This window comes from Meles meles, chromosome 8 (genome assembly GCF_922984935.1).
Source record: "Meles meles chromosome 8, mMelMel3.1 paternal haplotype, whole genome shotgun sequence".
Classification (NCBI taxonomy): Eukaryota; Metazoa; Chordata; class Mammalia; order Carnivora; family Mustelidae; genus Meles; species Meles meles.
In genome coordinates, this window is record NC_060073.1 from 116,287,633 (window position 1) to 116,307,684 (window position 20,052).

General features: G+C 41.7%; 1 protein-coding gene across 2 annotated transcripts in view; it reads left to right on the plus strand.

Annotated features, from left to right (window-relative positions):
- Positions 1-19,373, plus strand: part of KBTBD3 (kelch repeat and BTB domain containing 3) — a 36,403-nt gene extending 17,030 nt beyond the window's left edge. The window contains exons 1-3 of one of the 2 annotated variants that reach the window (XM_046017310.1): positions 2,531-2,701; positions 7,203-7,447; positions 11,796-19,373. In XM_046017310.1, the coding sequence (XP_045873266.1) occupies positions 7,227-7,447; positions 11,796-13,398 (1,824 nt within the window). In that variant the 5' untranslated portion in view covers positions 2,531-2,701; positions 7,203-7,226 and the 3' untranslated portion in view covers positions 13,399-19,373. Of the gene's footprint in view, positions 1-2,530; positions 2,702-7,202; positions 7,448-11,795 lie in introns of those variants that run through there. The other variant, XM_046017308.1, reaches the window with a different exon arrangement.
- The last annotated feature ends 679 nt before the right edge of the window (positions 19,374-20,052 follow it).

Sequence of the window (20,052 nt, forward strand, 5' to 3'; positions counted from 1 at the left end):
TTAGCAAACAAAGTTTGTCACCTGTGTCTTCCACAAATTGTACTTTCTGCTATATTTTCAGTTCATCTAGACCATCACCTGGTAGGTAGCTGTTCATACACAAATAATTCTTCAACTAAGTGGTCTATGCCTTAAGGTTAGTTATCCTCAGTGTTCCATTCTTGGACGTCTTCTTTACTAATTTTATTTATTTTCCTTGATTGATTTTTATCTGTTTCAATGGCTTTAGTTATCTTGTGGACTGAGTTCCCCTATCCCCTTCATAGACCTTCCCATACCCTTTCTCTTTGATAGCACTTAACTTTATCATGATTAAATAAAGTCTACATACACAAAAGTACTCAAACCAAGTTAAGAAAATAGAAAATTTCAGCTTCACTGCTTGGCCATTCTATATGGAGTACACGTGGCAGGCTTAAATTTATAACAACTTCATCAAAATAAATACCTGTGCATAATGCAAATATATAAATTTGATATTCGAAAATTTCCTTTTTTTTTTTAAGATTTCATTTATTTATTTATTTGACAGACAGAGATCACAAGTAGGCAGAGAGGCAGGCAGAGAGAGAGGAGGGGAAGCAGGCTCCCCGCTGAGCAGAGAGCCCAGTGCGGGACTCGATCCCAGGGTCGACTCGATCCCAGGACCCTGGGATCATGACCTGAGCTGAAGGCAGAGGCATTAACCCACTGAGCCAATCAGGCGCCCTGATAATTGAAAGTTTCTACTAAGTTGTTTTACTTATATTACTAGTCACAGAAAAAATTACTGTATACATATATCATTGAGTTCACCTTTGACCTGTGAACTATATGCCTCAATAGTTGATTTACTCAATAAGTCACTTATATATACTGATATTAAAAAGTATTGCAAACCATTATTGCCTTTATTAAACATTGTACAGGAGGTCTTAGCTACTTCTGTAGTAAAAGAAACAGTATCTGTAAAAAATAGGAAAAAAAAACCAAGCCCCATTTGTTACAAATGATGTAATTTTTATGCAGAAAACACAAAAGAATCAACAGATAAATACTTAGATTAAGAAATGTGCTTAAGGAAAAAAAATGTGCTTGAGTTACTAGGATTAAAATTCATATGCATTAATTAAAATAATCCTACTTGTTGTAATAGACACATCTCAGTGACTTAACAATTTTTTATCCAAAAAAAAAAAAATCCCAAAATCAAAAACCAGTGTTTGCATCTTTTGAAATTGACATTGTCCATGCCAGTGAACCTTAGAGAGTAAGCTCCATGAGAATAAGAGCCACACCTTAGTCATTTACTGCTGGCATTCTGAGCAGAACGATCTTTCTAAAATGAAAAGCCATGGTGTAGTGCCTCTCCAACTTCAAGTCCTTCTAAATATTCCTCATCACTTCTAGAATGAAAGCCACGTCCCCTCGCGTGGTATGCAGCTTTGCATGACCTGGTCCACTTCAGCTTTTTCTGCCCCATATCTGCTCCTCAATACTGCTTCTCCCAAGGGGCTGTGGTAACTCTTTTGTCCATGCGTCTCCACTTACACATTTTTCTCTTGGAAATGTCTTTCTCATCTTCTTTGGTAATCAATCATCTTTTAATTTTTCTTTAACAGCTCAAATACCATCACAGTGTCTTCCTCTGCGCTCCCCCCCTCTCTGCTCTCTCTGCTCTGTCCTCCTCACCCCTGGGATCAAGTTCGAGCTTTGTCCTTCCTTCCTGCCTCCATAACACTCTTCATATCTCTACTAGGATGCTCACTTGTTACTTCTTTCTCTCCACACCAGCCTGTGAACCGGCAAGAGCAGGGACCCTGTAACAGGGACCCTTTATGTTTAGAGTCCCAATGCCTGCACAGGTTTGAAGCCCAGGAGATATTCAATAAAAGTTTACAGAAGAGGGAAGATCAGAGTGGAGGAAATTCAAGTGAGAACAATGACACATTTATCTCGAAGAGTGGCTGTAGGGGTGAAGAAAAGGTAGTGGTTTTAAAATAGATGTGGCTGGTGCAGGAGGACTTCTGAGTGCCTGGCTTGGGAAATACGAGCATCTCGATGGGAAATCCAAAAAGAATAGCGTTATGGCGGGGGGGGGGCGGTGCAGGGGATCAGAATGCTATTACTTAAACTTCGGTGGTTTTCATTGGTAATTATGGCCACATTAAAGAATTGAAAAATAGAGATTTTTTAATACCCAATAAAAGATACGTTTTAAAATTAAAATCAAATTGTATGTGCAGACACACACACACATAATCAGATACGGAACAAAAGTGTTGTGGAACAAGTTTTCAGCATCTAGCCATGTCCTCTCCTCTCTCTCTCCCTGATTAAATGGCTTGGAGGTCAAGGTAGTAATTTCTGCTTTATATTGTCCCATGGGGATCACAGAGCCTTGTCAGTACCAATAATCCCAAACTTTGAACTTCTGAAAATCAAGAAGAGTCTACCATTGTAGGAGAGAAATGTATCTTTCCATCTAGATCTAAGTTCCTCTGCCAGAGGCATTTTATACATTTGTAAATGGATGAGGCTTTGGAGCAGTTTGGAAAGGTGTGCAGGCCGTGTGCCGAGCGTGTGCCGAGCGTGTGCCGAGCGTCCCACCACTCCTGCGGTTCTCTGAGGCAGCCGTGGGGAGACCCTGCGTTGCTGCTACAGATGACCAGCGCTCCAGCCCACAGCCACACTTGAGAAACAGCCCAGGAGATACGCCCAGGTTTGTGTGCTTGAGAAAATGCTGTGACTCTCCACACAGCATTACGTCATGTCTGTCTAGTCCAGATGAGGCTGCTTATCTGCTCTGTGTGCCATTTTGTGTCCTGTACGTGCTCCCTGGTCTCTCCCCTGAAGGACGCCTTGCCAGCATTCTGGAGTCAGTACGAGAGGCTGTCTCAACCAGTGTGTCTTTCTCTCCCCTGGCCCCCTGGTCCCGGCCCTCCAGACGGACTATGTCACAGAGACACCGCTGGTGCTTGACTTCTCTCTGGTGCCTTAGGAGCTCTTAGAGTCCGCTTCTTCCCCACCAGCTTATAAGGCACGTAACCCTCCTGATCAGTGTCAATTAAAGGGGCTCCTTGGCTTTTACGTTAAATGTTTAGTAGAAAAGAAATACTCAATCCCACTTATTTAGCTTATACTTAATGTTGAAGTATGTATTGTTTTTACCCTTCTCAACAACATAACTATAGACGGGTACAGTTTATCCCTATTTTATAGAAGAAAAAAAAAAAAGGGAATCGAAGACCAGAAGCTCCTTGCCTCAACTGTAGCCCAAGTAAAGTGCTGGAGCAGCACTGGGGCCGTGTGTCTGATCCCAGAGCCCTGCTCGTCCCGCTCCCTCACATGACATCACGCCCCTGGGAAGGTGGATGATTTGTAGTTACTAGAAAAGGAGGGAAAAAATCCATACTTTTAAAAACAGAGTTTTACAAGTGACTTAAAAGGCATGCCTTCTGAGGTGAGGAATGACTCTTGGTTTGGCAGCCATACGTAATTATCTGTGTACCCCACTCTTTGGCCTTATATATTCTTTTCCACCTTTGGTCGCACATTAACAACATTCTTAAGTAAAGATTTATAGTGTCGTGGTGATTAATGTATTGTATCAACTGAACTGGACCACAGGGTTCCCAGACATTTGGTCAAACATTATTCGCAGTGTTTCTACAAGGGTGTTTCTAGATGAGATTAACACTTGGATAGATGGACTGAGTGAAGCAGGTTTTCACCTCGCCCTGAAGTGAAGACCTGGATAATGAAGGTGGGCCTCGCCCAATCAGTTGAAGACCTGGATAGGACAAAACTGCTGAGTAAGAGGAAACTTATCAAGTGCTGAGTTGAGAAAAATCATTTCCTGCCTTTGGACTCAACTTAAAAAATCATGTTTCCAGGTTTCCAGGCTGTCAGCTTTCAGACTATCCTGGGTCTTCCACTTGCCAACCACAGATCTTGGGACCTCCATAATTTTGTGAACCAATTCCTTATTTTTTATAGACACATACACACACACACACACACACACACACACACACTATATGTACCAGCATATGTGTGTGTGTACCTATGTACACAAAAACAATAAGCTTGTAGCCTATCGGTTCACTGGTTCTGTTTCTTCAAAGAACTCTGACTAGTGCAACTGTTTTCTGCCTTCCTTTTCTTCAGAACTGCCCCCAAGCCTCTCATTATCTCTCTCCCTTTGTGACAGCCACTCTCATTATGTCTCCCTCCTTACAGCTGCTTCAGAACGCTGCTCACAGAATCACTGCAGGGAACTTGTTCTTCCAGGAACACTGCCAGTCACATCCTATCACCCTCCCCCACTTGTACATGCTCGCTGTCCCTCCCATGCACGTGTGTACACACTGGCCTTCACACAGTACGTCAGCCGTCCAGTGGATTTTCCTGTGGTGATGAAACTATTCCAGATTTCTGCTGAACAGTGTAATAGCTGCTGCCGTATGTGACAGTGCAGTTCTCCAGAGAAACAGAACCAACTGGAGAGATGGATAGACAGACAGATTTACCCTAGGAAGCTGGCTTCTGTGATCATGGAGTCTGAGCAACCCTGAGATCTGCAGCCGGCATGCTGCCAGGAGAGCCAGCAAGAAAGCCAGAGGGACAGGGACAGTCCTAAGTCTCAGTCCAAAGGCAGGAGAAGCCCAACGCCCCAACTTGAACACAGTGCAGCAGACGGAAAGAATTCTTTCTTACTTGGCCTTGTGTTCTGTCTGGCTTTCAAAGGAATGGATGAGTCCCATTCACATGAGGGAGGGCACTCCACTTACTGAGTCTCCCACTTCAAATGTTTATCTCATCCACAAATGCCCACACAGACACCCCCAAAAATAATGCCTGGCTACGTATCTGGGCACTCCCTGGCCCAGTCATGCTGACACATAAAAGTAACCATCACACTACATGTGGCTACTGATTACTTAAAATATGGTTAGAGCAACCAAAGAACCAAATTTTTAATTTAATCAGATGATTTAAATTTAAATAGCAGTACATGGCTCATGATTACTGTATTGGACAACATAAAAGTAGATGGTCTCAGTCCTAGACTAAAGCTTTAACGGATGCTCTAGGACCATTCAGACTACTTCTCTGTGTATAGCTTCCATCTGGGCTTCAAACAATCCCTCTGGGAGAACCAAGCCACAGTGTAAGAAGTCCAACTACCCTGAGACCGCCATGTTGTGAGGAAGTATAAGGCAGCCCACATGGAGGGAGTGCATTGAGAGACACACACAAAGACAGACAGAGACCTGGCTGTTCTAGGCATCCCATTGGAAGATTCAGAAATGTGAGAAAAGGAACCATATTGGACCTGGAGCCCAGTCGGGCCTTCAGATGACTTCGGCCAGAGCGGCCACCTGCTTCTAAGCGTATGAAAGCCTCAAGCAAGAAGCTCCAGCTAAACCCACAGAACCATGAGAGAGAGTAAATTGTTCTCACAAGCTACTAAGTTTTCTGGTGATCTACAAAGCAATAGATAACCAGAATAAAAACATACTAAGAGAATCAAGGTTCCCTATTTCTCTGGCTTCCTTAGTTCCCAATCTTCTTTCCCTTTCTGTTTCCCACCTCCTTAAAGTTGTGTGCATAGAACTGAATTTGGGAAAGTCACAATGATCTGGCCTTCAACTATCTTAGATTTCTGATCTCATGTTTAAAAGGCCTTTTTAAATAAAGTTATACTGTTGTCTGTCATGCTTTCAAATAGGACAACTTGGCTTAAGAGATAGAGATAGAGAGAGAGAGAAAGGACCCAAACAAAATCACAAATCAGAGGGGAGAAATAATAACCAACACCACAGAAAGACAAACAATCGTAAGAGAATTTTAATGATAAACTATGCCAACAAACCGGGCAACCTGGAAGAAATGGATAAATTTCTAGAAACATATAAATTACCAAAACTGATACAGGAAGAAATAGGAAACTTGAACAGACCAAAGCAAAGAAACTGAATCAGTAATCAAAAAACTCCCAACGAACAGAAGTACAGGACCAGATTGGCTTCACAGAGGAATTATACCAAACATTTAAAGAAGAGTTAATGCGTGTCTTATCAAACTATTCCAAAAGAAATAGAAAAGGAAGGAAAACTTCTAAATTCACTCTATGAGGCCAGCATTACCCTCATACCAAAACAGGATAAAGAGTCCACTAAAAAAGAGAACTACAGGTCAATATCCCTGAAGAAAATAGAAGCAAAAATCTCGATAAAATAGTAACAAGCCAAATTCAACAATACATTAGGAAAATCATTCACCATGATCAAGAGGGATTTATCCCTGAGTTGCCAGGATGGTTCAATATTCACAAACCAGTCAACGTCATACATCACATCAGTAAGAGAAGATAAGAACCATATGATCATCTTAATAGATGCAGAAAAAAAGCATTTGACAAAGTTGAACATCCAGTCATGATAAAAACCCTCAACAAAATAGGTTTAGAGGGAACATACCTCCATATAATAAAGGCCATATATGAAAAACCCACAGCCAGTATCATCCTAAATGGGGAAAAATGGAGAACTTTCTAAGGTCAGGAATAAAACAAGGAGGTCCAGTCTTACCACTCTGATTCAACGTAGTACTGGAAGTCCTAGCCACAGCAATCAGACAAGGAAAAGAAATAAAAGGCAACCATATAGGCCAACTTGGACCGGTGTTTGCCTTTATTTCCTTACTAAAGGCCATAACTAGTTAATACAGTCTAACACGGGTCCTTTTTGGTGTTTATCTCTGAAAAGCTGAGCCCCAGAAGGCATATATCTGTGCTTCAAGATCAGTATTTTAACATCTTATTTGCTGCTAGAAGAAAATGGATGGGAGGGGACGGGGATGTGTTGGGTATACAGCCATGTGATAACTACAGGGTAAATAATACCTCTTACATATAACGAAACTAGTCATGTAGTGAGAGCCTATGTGTGCTACACATACAATTTAAAAATTGTGCTATTTGACACAATTATATAGCCCTGAACTGTATCCTTCCATCTGATAGTACTTTTTATTCCAGGAAGCTCAATATTTATAAAAATTCAAAAGAAAATTATTATTAAATGTCCTGAAAACAAATGTTTAGAACAAGGTTTACTATGTTACAGTTGCTCTCAGTATAAATGACACTAAACAGACTTTGGATCTGAAATGTCATCCGGACTCACCACAACAGTGACTTTTCTTTTCCATTCCAGTTCTAAGAACAAAAGGAATTGGCTATGGATAATTCATATCATTTCAATCAACGAAACTCACGTAACGGACTTCCACCTGAGAAGAAAAACAACTTCCTTGTATCTGAAGATCATGGACAGAAAATCTTAACTGTACTGCAGAATTTTAGAGAACAAAATGTCTTTTATGATTTCGAAATAATCATGAAAGATGAAATAATCCCATGTCATCGCTGTGTCTTAGCAGCATGCAGTGACTTTTTCAGGTACTTCGCCTTGTCTGTTGTGTACCTCAGATTTTGTGTTATTAAGTTATGTTTCATAACTACTGAATTTCTCCCCTACAGGAGCACGGAATGGTAATTTGTAATTCTTAAAATAAAAACTAATTAGAACCTAGATTAACCAGTGAATTTTTAATATGAAAATTTAAGGCTACCTTTTTTTTTTTTTAAGATTTTTTATTATTTATTTGACAGAGAGAGAGGAAGGGAGGGAGCGCAAGCAGTGGGAGTGGGAGAGGGAGAAGCAGGCCTCCCACCGAGCAGGGAGTCCAACTTGGGCCTCAATTCCAGGACCCTAGGACCAAGACCCAAGCTGAAGGCAGACATCCAATGACTGAGCCACCCAGGCGCCCTAAGACCACCTTTTTAAATAGTTCAGGTCTTCCCAGGTCAGCATTTCCTAAAGTTGTACAGACCACTGGTCCCTTGGAAAAAAAATTGTTTTTTTGTTTGGGGGAATTCTTACACAGTGTTGCTGAGAAAAAAAGGAGAGGACAAATGGATTAAAAAATGGAAGTATAATTCAAAGGAAATGAATTTGAGAGGAAAACCGAGTTCAGTCATAATATCTGTTCACTAAACAAGGGAGAAGGACTCACACAGAGGATTTCAAGATTTCTTCTGTCTTTAACAAAGAGAGTCCTATAGGGGAAAAGTACCTCCAGAAGCATTTCTGGAGAACTCCCAACTTGTTCTGATTCCAGGCAAACTTCTGAATATAACTTGGTTCCCCCATAGATCATCCTACAGGGAATGTCCTAGTCATGACACTGTTGGAACCCCCTGTGGTGACAGTGGGTTTCTGATTCTGCAAGGGTAAGTGCCAGACACAGGACCTCGGTACCATGGTAACCATTATCAAGGTCATACCGGCCTGTGAGTCCTCTTGGTCAGGCGGATGAACCTCTCCTGGTGACATCCTGGCCTGAGCCCTCCCAGTCTCACTGCAATAAATTTAATCCCAATTGCAGTATTTGCATTATGTTCAGTTGTAGAAACAATTTTTATTCAAAATAAGGACTTAAATCTCTAGTAAATAAAATTTATAAAGACAGAGTAAGATTTAAAATACAAATACACCAGATGCAAGGTAACTTACACTGATTTTAATCCGTAATTAAAACTGCTACTTGCCACCGGCATCTGATTAGACCTCACCCCTGTTGCTCTGGAGTGAACCAGCACAAGTGTATTGAAAGTCACTGCTCACTGAACTCCCGTGCCTGGGGGTCTTCCTGCTTGAGTGGGGAGCAGTGGCTCGATGCTGCGTCCCACATCACCCAGGACAGGGATGCTACACCTTCTCCCCACCCAGACACTAGTTCTTTCTCTGTTCTTTTCATGTCTTCTCTCTGGTAACCTAAGTTGTTTTTTGAACTCCACCGGGCCCCTCACTGTCCCTGTGCTCTGCCTCTCGGTGGTTCCACCAGTTTCTCCCCAGCTCTGTTCCATTCCAGGTTTTCTTCCTAGTAGCTCCATTCTGCTTCCCCATCTTCTGCCGCCTCCTCCTGACAGGAAGCTGGATGCTCCAATGATTAAGCACTGGCCTCTTAATACACAGGCCCTAAACCTAAATCCTGGTTCTGCCACTTATCAGACATGACCTTAAACAAGTGACTTAATTTCTTCAGGTCTCAGGTTCCTTATTTGTAAAAATTAAGATAATAAATAAGAACCTAACTTACCAAGTCCTTATGAGGGTTAAATGAAATAATGTATATGTACTGTTTAGGACCCTGTCCACTATATTCAACTACCACTAGATGCTATGATTACTGTTATTTCCAAACCTAGCAAAAAATGGACGTAATCTGGTGCAAACACCCAGGTTGATTTCCCTATCATGTTAACGAAATAAGAAGTTCCTGTGAGCATTTGGATTGCAGGCCTCTAGTCTTCATGTAGAGCTTATTTATTAAATGTATCTGCACATGATTTCTGCACAATATTTTGTCCATCCTACTCCTAACTTTTATGGATCTGTTTTAAATTTTTTAAAACTCCTGTTAAACAATTAGAAGTGCCTGGGTGGCTCAGTGGGTTAAAGCCTCTGCCATCGGCTCAGGTCATGATCCCAGGGTCCTGGGATCAAGCCACGCATTGGGCTCTCTGCTCAGTGGGGAGCCTGCTTCTTCCAATCTCTCTCTCTCTGCCTGCCTCTCTGCCTTCTTGTGATCTCTGCCTGTCAAATAAATAAATAAAAATCTTTAAAAAACAGAACAATTAAAATCTTCTCCCTGCTTTGACGTAACACAAATGTCCATGTTATAATGTCCTAGGTCCTTTATTATATATAGTATTTTACTAAAGGAATACCCAGTTCATATAAAAATGGAAACAAATAAAGAGTGAAATTCTATAATTTACACTCTTGAGTGATGATGCCACTAATTCATAGTTTTGTGTTATCAAGTTCACTGAAGTACTGGGAGGAAAAATGTAAAACAGCAGGAAAGTGCAATGCATGAGAAGTGCACTTTATGATTTTGGAAAATGAAAGTTATAAATGAGATGTAAAGTCACAGAAGACTGAAGAGGAGTCACACATATTGTACAACCACTTTATGGTAATATGGCAAATTTGAAAGGGATGGTAACCGGATGAACAGGAGCAAGTACAGAAATATGACCTTACTTGTGTCTTCTCAAAAAAAATGTGGAAGCTGGTGATAAGCTAAAAATGTATAGCATCTGACAGAAAACGTTTTCCTAAAATAATGATAGGACCTAATACTTTGCATTGATTAACTTTTTGATGCCTCTGAACACTCAGTGAAATAGATACTGCAAGTATCCCCATTTCCAGATGAAGGACTGGAAGCACAATGAAGCCTTCCCCACCAAGGTCACACAGCTAATAAGTGACAATAGCCAGACACCCACCAGGCAGCCAGATTCTAGCGGTCTGGTCTTCATATTCCCTAAACTGATGATCCATGTCTTCCTAATGCGATGTCATTGTCATCAGTTTCATACTGCTCAGCTGACATTACTGAGATACGTACATGATGCAGAACGGGTACGCACTTTGTGTAACTGTATCCACTTGTGGATTAAGAACCACCCAGTAGCCTAGTGGTCAGGTGTCATCCTTCCTTGTCCTGAGGGGTGTTCCCGTATTTGGAGGGCTCCTCGTACTTCTCAGTCGGAGGCTAGTGCTTCCCGAGTAGCTCTGCTTACCCTCTAGAACAGACTCTAAGAACTAAACTGGTTCCTCCCAGAGTACTTGAGCACCTCGGGGCACTGCTCACACAGGTATCTGACGCAAACCAGTATTAAACCAGAACCCACACCAGTCAGTCCAGTCCTACCAAAGATACAGCTAGTGGTGGTCCTTAGTTCTTTCTTGTAGCTCTTTCGCTTTAATCTCAGCCTCCGCTCGCGGCCCACTGACAACCGCCAGAGCAGGTCTGTGTAAAAATGATCGTGCTGGATATGAAGTCAACAGAAGGATGGGTGGCAAGATTGGTCTACCAAAACCAAGAGTAAAATACATCTTAGTTTCCTGCCCAAACGCTTACAGATAAGTTACATTTTCACTTAAATTGAACCCCTAAAGTTCCCACTTCCTTAGACTCTATCCTCTTGGCCAGGTGAGGATGAATTACAGCTCAGAAGAACTCGGAAGAACTTAAATCTGGGGACCATCTCCATCTCTCAGTGGCTGTCTCTTCGAAAACTTACTTTTAGCCTTTAGGGTTGGTGTTTAGCTCCATGAAATCACATTCCCTTTTGTTCCTAAAGGGCTGCGTGAAATGTGTCTCCTTCCGCGTGTATTTAAATATATCTCGTGTGGTGGATTTCCCACACAGACAGACTCCTTGGAGACATGTGATACCTCACAGCATTCCACCTTCCCCACGTTTCACTGCTGCCAAGCTGAAAATTACTGTGCAAGATACTTTTAAACCCGAAACTCAGAAGCATTGTATATTTTAAGTACTCCTAGTTATCACCTGCAGAGTTGATACTAATTAACTCATAAAAAAAGGAAATTCAGCCATTAGAGAGATTTCACCCTAATTTTATGAATAATATTTAAGAGCATGTAATTAGTTTACCAAATGTGACTCTTCTTACAGCCTTCTTTGGATGAGTTGCAACAGCTCGGCGATCGTGTGTATTCTGTAGTATGGGAGTTATGTTTAGGTCTTAAAGATAAACAATGTGGTACACAGCTCTTCTAGATAATTCATAAAGATAAACTTGACATGTCTGAAATATATTTTAAATCAACCTAAGGGTCAAGGAAGCGTCTGGAAGGTAATGTTGACAGCTAGCACGGAATGACCTCTTCCCATGGGTTCCTCTCTGTTCTTCACCGTTGCAGGGCCATGTTTGAAGTAAACATGAGAGAGAGAGACGGCGGGAGTGTCACCATCACGAATCTGTCCTCCAAAGCTGTGAAGGCGTTCCTTGACTACGCCTACACTGGGAAAACACAGATTACAGAAGAGAATGTGGAAATGTTCTTCCAGTTGTCTTCATTTCTTCAAGTCTCCTTCCTGGCCAAAGCTTGCAGTGACTTTCTAATAAAAAGCATTAACCTTGTCAACTGTCTACAGTTACTATCAATATCAGACAGCTATGGCTCCCCTCGCTTGTTCGATCACGCCCTCTACTTTGTACAGAACCACTTTTCCTTGCTATTTAAATCCAGTGATTTCTTAGAGATGAATTTTGGAGTCCTGCAGAAATGTCTGGAATCAGATGACTTAAATGTCCCCGAGGAAGAAACCGTCCTGAAAGTTGTCCTTAGTTGGACCAAACATAACCTCGAATCAAGGCAAAAGCATCTGCCTTATTTGATTAAAAAAGTCCGATTACATCAGTTATCTGAGGAGACGCTTCGAGACTGTCTGCTCAACGAGGAGTGTTTACTCAAAAGCACGAACTGTTTTGACGTGGTCATGGATGCCGTGAAGTGCGTGCAAGGTTCTGGTGGCCTCTTCCCCGACGCTCGGCCATCCACCACCGAGAAATACATCTTTGTCCACAAAACCGAGGAAAACGGAGGCGACCAATACACATTTTGCTACAACATCAACAGCGACTCGTGGAAAGTACTGCCACAGTCGCACCTGATCGATCTGCCAGGGTCTAGTCTGTCTAGTTACGGAGAGAAGATATTCCTGACCGGGGGCTGCAAGGGGCCGTGCTGCAGAACCGTGCGGCTTCACATCGCAGAGTCCTACCACGACGCGACCGACCAAACCTGGTGCTACTGTCCGGTTAAAAACGATTTCTTCCTGGTGTCAACTATGAAGACCCCAAGAACCATGCATACATCAGTTCTGGCTCTCAACAGGTTATTTGTCATAGGTGGAAAGACCAGAGGGTCTCAGGACATTAAAAGTCTCTTAGACGTTGAGTCTTACAACCCTCTTTCCAAAGAATGGATGTCTGTTAGCCCCTTACCCAGGGGCATATACTACCCCGAAGCCAGCGCATGCCAGAATGTCATCTATGTCCTTGGGTCGGAGGTAGAGATTACAGATGCCTTTAACCCATCACTCGACTGCTTTTTTAAATACAACGCGACCACTGACCAGTGGTCTGAACTAGTAGCAGAGTTCGGGCAGTTTTTTCATGCAACGCTGATCAAAGCTGTCCCAGTAAACTGCACACTGTACATATGTGACCTTTCCACCTACAAGGTGTATAGTTTTTGTCCAGATACTTGTGTCTGGAAGGGGGAAGGCTCTTTTGAGTGTGCGGGCTTCAACGCAGGCGCGGTAGGGATTGAAGATAAAATTTACATCTTGGGTGGTGACTACGCCCCGGATGAAATCACAGATGAAGTCCAAGTCTATCACAGCAGCAGGTCGGAGTGGGAGGAAGTCGCTCCGATGCCAAGAGCCTTAACGGAATTCTACTGTCAGGTGATTCAGTTCAATAAATACAGAGACCCATGGTTTTCTAACCATTTCTGAAAGGAGCATGTGCTTAGACATTCTCAAACTATTCCAGTTCTAGAAACCTACCGTAAATCTAACCGTAATAGTTGGTAACAAGGCCTTTACCTCTTAGTAAAATAAAATGTACCGTCTGTTAGAGATTCACTATGAATGTAAGCATATATGACTTAGCAGTTGCCAGAAACTTCAAAGACAAAATACATTCACCAAACATTATACTGAATATAACTGAATCTTGGAGAATCCAGAACACTTAGTATTCTCATCTGTAAATAAAACTCGTAGGCGTTGCTGTCTTGATTTTTAGAGTACTTTATCCATAAAAGACTAGTAAGAACAAATCAGTGTTCACAGATTTGTACTATCTAGGTGGGGGAAATCTCATAAGGTAGTGAAAATGGATTATTTGCACACTATGTTAGATGAAGTGAAATGTTAATTAGAAAGAGGTAAGAAGCCTGCCCCGTTACTACAGGAGTAAGAGTTGCTGAATTCCTATTCTTTCTGATCCTGGCTTAGCTTCTTTTCAGCCCTTTCTTTTTCCTTTTCCTTTTTCTTTGTTTTGGGTCAGGTAAACTTTTCTAAAATGCTGTGTATTTTCCCAGGCTTCTAAGCTGTACACTTAACATGGCTTGACTTTTTTTTATGATCCAACTCTTCTTTAGGAGCGTAACGTACCATGCTATAATGCCACAATGCCAATGGCAGTTACTGAAATGGTTTTAAAATTGCTTATTCTATTAGTTCTCAGTGTTCGTTGGTTTCAGTTTCTAGCAGTATCATATCTTTCTCATTTTCTGGCTCAGGCTCAGTAAATTAACATTCTTGATTTAATTACTAGTTCTAAGTTACAACCAATCTGAGTCTATCATAACTTTCTGAGTGAAGTTCCTGGATTCCAAGATGGTGGTCCTCAAACACTTTTTCTGTATCCTTGCCAGGTTCCAACATAATTGAGGATGGAGGAAATCTGGCCTCTAGATCAGTGTGTCCTTATGTTGAATTTCTTAATTTTTTAAATGTTCAAATTTGAGTTGCAGTAAGAAATTTCAACATTTAAATTAGTACCATATCAGTTTCCTTTGATGATATATATCAATATAAAGCACCGTGCTGGTTTACAACTTATGTAAATTAGTCACAGTGATTTATTTTCTAATTTTTTTTTAAATGGCTAGGTTTTTGGTGTTGCCCAAATTCACAACCTGCTGTATCTGTTTAGATGCTTAATCATCTTTCACCCAAACAAAGAAAGTATCAATCATCCTTGTTCTCAGGTAGGATGATTCAGTGTTGCAAGAGAGTATGTTTCTTTCATTAGTTTAAAAGATATAACCATTTTAGGTTGTAAAAGTAGAAATAAACCTAAATAAAGGTCCTTCTGCTATACCATATAAGTTTATGCAATCATAAGCTTCAAATATATATATTTTTTCAAAATAGAACAGAATATTAGACTACATGATCATGCATTTCCAAAACTGGACTGTCCCTAACCAGATGGCTGTTGCATAAAAAGTATTCTGTAGAATTGTGGGCTGTCCCTCCTAAGTGGGCTCTGCCCTTTCCCGTATGTGTGTGTGTGTGCGTGTGCGCATAAGAAAAAAAGTTCAGTGAAGGCTTTTGTGTGTATATTTGTGGCTTTGAAAAAATTATTTAGGAAAGACCGTAACACAGTGGGTGACCTACCTGGATTTACTGAACTGTTAACTTAAACATATATAAATAATTAAAGTAAGTTTAAAATAAATATTAATTACTGACTCTAGGAATTGTTCATCTCTTCCAGAAAGGAAAAACTAAGGCGAAACAATCCCTTCCTGATCTTGTTTCATTATTAGATCATCTTGATGTCCGCCAATCTTCTCATTAGCTGTTGGTTCATGGTAATGTTTCTAGAAACAAGGCCTAGGAAGCTCCCTCTGCATTTGATTTAATACACTTTCTAACACACGAGGCTTTTTTCTACAGTTGCTGCACTTGACTTGTTAGCCATGTTTTTCTCATTGTCATCCCTTTACCTCCACAACTGAGTGCTCTTTGTCAGTTGTAGCAGCAAGAAAGTACTCCGTCTAGTCATCAACACCTGAATTCTTCCTTTATTGACTGTTGTTTTTGTTTTGTTTTGTTTTTTACTTTGATCCTTGGCATCAGAGCACAGACTGCTGGGCTGGGCTTGGCTCCATTAATGACTGATCTTGTTCTAATTTTACATCTTCTTGTAAAGGTGGCACTTTCATTATCTGTCTGCCATATTGACAAAATGGTTGTCTGTGTTCCGCACCCTCGAGGAACCCAGCCACACACACACGTGCTAAGTGACTGAACTGGTTATAGCTTTCTCATCTTGCCAAACCCTGGCTTTACCGTGCGAGAACCATGCCTGTCATTCTGACCTGACTCCGTTCTGGATCTCCGACAGGCAAGTATCTGATCTTTCAAGGTTTATTCTCAGAACCCCCAGAAAGAGCTGTATTCCTGTCTATAAAGTTAGGTCAGAGGAAACAACACATCCCTTTATCTATGGCCTCTTCCCCAAGTCTTTTTTTTTTTTCTTTTTTCTCTAAAGTCTACTTTTCCTTCATGATCCTTGTTCAGCCAATAATGCAATGTAAGAGACAAAATAATTGTGCTCATTACCTAGATTGCTTTCCTTCTTGTGGAAAAATTCTGTTAAACATTTCTAAGTCCGTTATCATTTGAATTATGCACGCAAAAAAAAATCTAATACATCTTCTAAAATTGAAAGTAGGTCTATGGCATTATTATATATGAATACGATTAAACTGAACATTTATATGAGATCAGTTCAAAGTTAATGGACACTCCCAGAGTGATCTACAAACTTGATTTCAAATGTGGAGCACCTTTTGTTCATTTATTGCTTGAAAAACTGAGCAGTAGGAAGAATATTTGTATAATCAAAATTAACTACCTTCCCAGCACACTCAGCTCTGGTTCTGGGTGGGAAGTCTTTATATGGCAGTATTGGATCGGCTACTCTAGGAAGCGAGTGTGCTTTGAGAGTGACCACATCTGGTACCGAGAGCAACTGGATATGAGTACGGTATACCCCACTCAAGGGGCACCATTCAGAAAACCAGACTCAAGTAGAGAGAAGCATGTACTGACATTCCGAGATAGGGAAGCAGTAAATACAATCTAACGATCGAGTATGGTGTGGACTGTGTAGTGTTACTGTGAGGTGCTCATTCTCACTTTAGTTAGATCCTGTGTCTGGAAAGTCTTTGATATTTAGAGTTGAAAATGGCTTCCATGAGCAGCCCTGGAGGGCAACCTAAAAAGAAAGGCTAGACTTCATAGGGAAGCAGACTTCCATTCAACGTAAGAAATCACTTGACTCCCCTTTGCAAAGCCATATTCAGAGTAAGACACATCCTCAGACGGGCCCTGTGGCCAATGGTCCGCCCCGTAAGTCCTATACAGCAGTCAACAACCAAAGATTTCTACATGCTCTTTACACCTTCCCATCTTTCTAGTTTTCTGACGTATGACTGATGACTGCCTCCTCTGATTTATTGAGCATTTTAGATTCTAAGGAACTTGATCTCAGTAGTTCTGCACACGCAAGGTTTCAGTAGGACTGGAGTCTTAAAACTATGCCAGCTTAGGACCAGTCTTATTGGAGACAATCTGTTCTTCATTCTTTTTTTTTTGTTTTGTTTTTAATCACTCAGGAAAAATCTATAAATGGTGCTGATGTTTTTAGTGCACTGCTAATAGGGCATTTCCCTCCTCTCCCTTGTGGGTGCACATCTGTTTCACAGAGAATAGACACTGAAAGACCAGCACCTAAAATTTTCTCCTGAATTAGTTCCTGTTTTGCTGCAAATGTTGCTGTCTGGCTAAATGCAGTGATTCTAGTTAAAGAGTATATGACTTAAAAGAATATCTTTCTATCTTAAAAACCTAGATGTGTTTACAAATCGATTCTGTTGGATGGCACTAATACTTAATTAAATTTAATATCTAGTTAGGGAATATAATCACAGGATGGTACTATTATGCACTGATCACAAGATAACTTCTAAATCCTAGACTCCTATTCAAACTTGAAAATAGCCTTAGAATCTAACACAGCTTCTGACATGCTGGAGAGAAAGACCCTCTAAATTCTAAAACACTCTGACAGGTGATTCACCCTGACAGATGATTTTTTTTTCCAATTTCTAATTCAGTTCTTTCAGGAGTAAAGAGCTCAATGCCTTCATTTTTGAAAAGTTCTATTACTGCTCACATGGAAAGCTCTGCTTCCTCCCGGCATTAACTTCCCGCCCCTGTCTCCACAAGTATTTCAAACTGTAGCATGTGTCCCCTTCCTGTAAAATCAAGGTGTTATCTTCCTTCCTGTTGAAATGCTTAGCACTTTAAAACATGCCACAAGGGCTGGGGTTACACGCCTTTTCTTACAGGTGCCTCAGAAAAACTATCCGAATTCTCTCGCCTTTTCTGTGGGTTGAGCATGACCAACATTGCAGAATCTCTTGATAATTCAGGCATTTTCGTCCCCCAACCTGCTCTAGTTCTTACAAATCCATTCTGAACTAGAGCTCAGCTGGGTCTTTCTCCTTTTAAGCCCCCTCCCTCCCACACCCTCCCCACCATAAACATAAACTACAAACACAATTTTTCTGGGAGAGGAATTCTAAAGCCAAATTTTAGTAAGTCTTTCAATCATTTGTCATTAGCTAGGGTTTTCAGACTCTTAAAACCACTTCTAATAAAGACCTCAAAAAGTATACAGAAATAGAAACCAAAGCAGTCACATCCTTGGTGGGTAATGAGAAGATGATTTGCTTACAAATCAATGAAGATTAGCCTTATGGTAACAGCGATCTAAGTGTTGAGCTTCACCTATATGTTAGTCTGATTGGCTAGAGCATGCCCTTTCCCTGTAACAATGCCACTGCTGAATAATGCTATGAGCCAGGCAGCCCTGCTCATCCCATTGACTGGACAACATTTCCACCACAGCTGTCTAACTAGTTCAGCGAATGATGCTCTTGGTTCCAAGGGAAACAAGGCAGCTGGCATAACAGTACAGTTCCCTGAGTATCACGTTGCGGTGTAAATATTTCTTTATGTGCCTGTCTTCCTCATTTAATTGGAAGCTCTTAGGAATAGAGACAGTGTATTCATCATTTCTGGACCTAGCAATCAGCACAGTGCCTGCATATAATAAGACATCCAATAAACTGCTATTCTGTTGACCCAATATGTGAAACAAAGTAGATTTGTTACAACTATATTATTACTGAGTAGGTCCATTATAGCTGTACATTTTGCAACTTATTTCCACAGACAAAGGAAATCATTTTGATCTCCTTCAGGATCTGACCTCTTAGAAGGCTATCACATCTTGCTTCAGTTATGAATGTGTGTGTTCTTTCTGTAATATCTGAGACCTGCCTCATGGTCAAAGTCTGAGAAGCCTGGGTTTGGGGATTTACACGGCTGTAGTTTTCGTTAGTGTTTGGAAGAGCTAACACTGAAGCATCTGTTGAGAGCAAGACGCAGAACACTGTCGGGGAACACGGAGGGCTGTGCCATATATGCACAGTTGGTTCCTAGAAGTAGAATGACAGGTCCAGTCATTTATCCAACTGCTTTTTTAGTGCTTAGGGACTGTTTGTTCTCAGTGAATTTTATATCTAATTCCGTGCTTCCTTTCAAAGGTGATCATATGTAAGACAATGACTGCAAAGTCCCTTAGCGGACACGCAACCCACTTTCGTCCCCCATTACAGCCCAATAGTTCAGCAACATCCTCGGCACAGGGGGAGCCAGTGCTCAGGCTACTGACCCTGCGCATGCAAACAAGTTTCTTCGTTTCCCTATTAGTGGAATGTGGGCTTTTGCGATATGCTTCGAGAAACAAAATCAGAATTTCTGCAGGTCCATGTGAACCATATTACCATGTAGTGAACATTTCAATTCTGTAAAATAATAATTTATTAAAATGTATCTCAGAAAAGAACACATTCTGCGCGTATCTGTTGTTACTGGAAAGGAAAGCAGTGGGCGCAGGTGGATGCTGAGCTGCTCGTTTTCTCGCCACCTCCGCCCCCCAGATGCCCTGAGTGCTCTGATCAGACTCAGGATTCCAGGGTGTGGTGGCGGGAGTTCGGGGGGAGAGTGTCCGAAGGGACCTCTAGCTCTGAGAATGGGCCCTGCATGCGCTTCAAGGCGGACAGCCCCATCCGAGAGAGCACAACACCCCTCAGACTTCAGAGGAGTCACAGGTGTGTGAGACCCCCCCACCCCAGGCCCTGAGAGCTAAGGAAGAGGAAACCAAAGGTCCCTGAGCCACACATGACAGCAGCAGACGCCAGCGGGCTGTGCACAGCCCCGCACCTGGCCATCCCTGCCTCCCTGGATCGAGGCACACACGCAACAGTCGGCTTCTGCGCAATAAGCCTCCTCCCTAAGCTCATAAGCCCAGAGGCCTGGGGGAAGCTAGGGAAGGGGGCCCGAAGCCGGACTCGGACCATGAAAAGATTGTTCACGTGTTTACGCTGGACAAATATCTCAGTTCCAATTCCTGTCATGTTTCCTCTTTCTGCATAGGCCCATTTTCCATCAGGTCTCTGGCCTTCCTTTGTGGTGAGCTGTGGTTTACTAATGACATCGACCTTGGCTCCCAGGTCC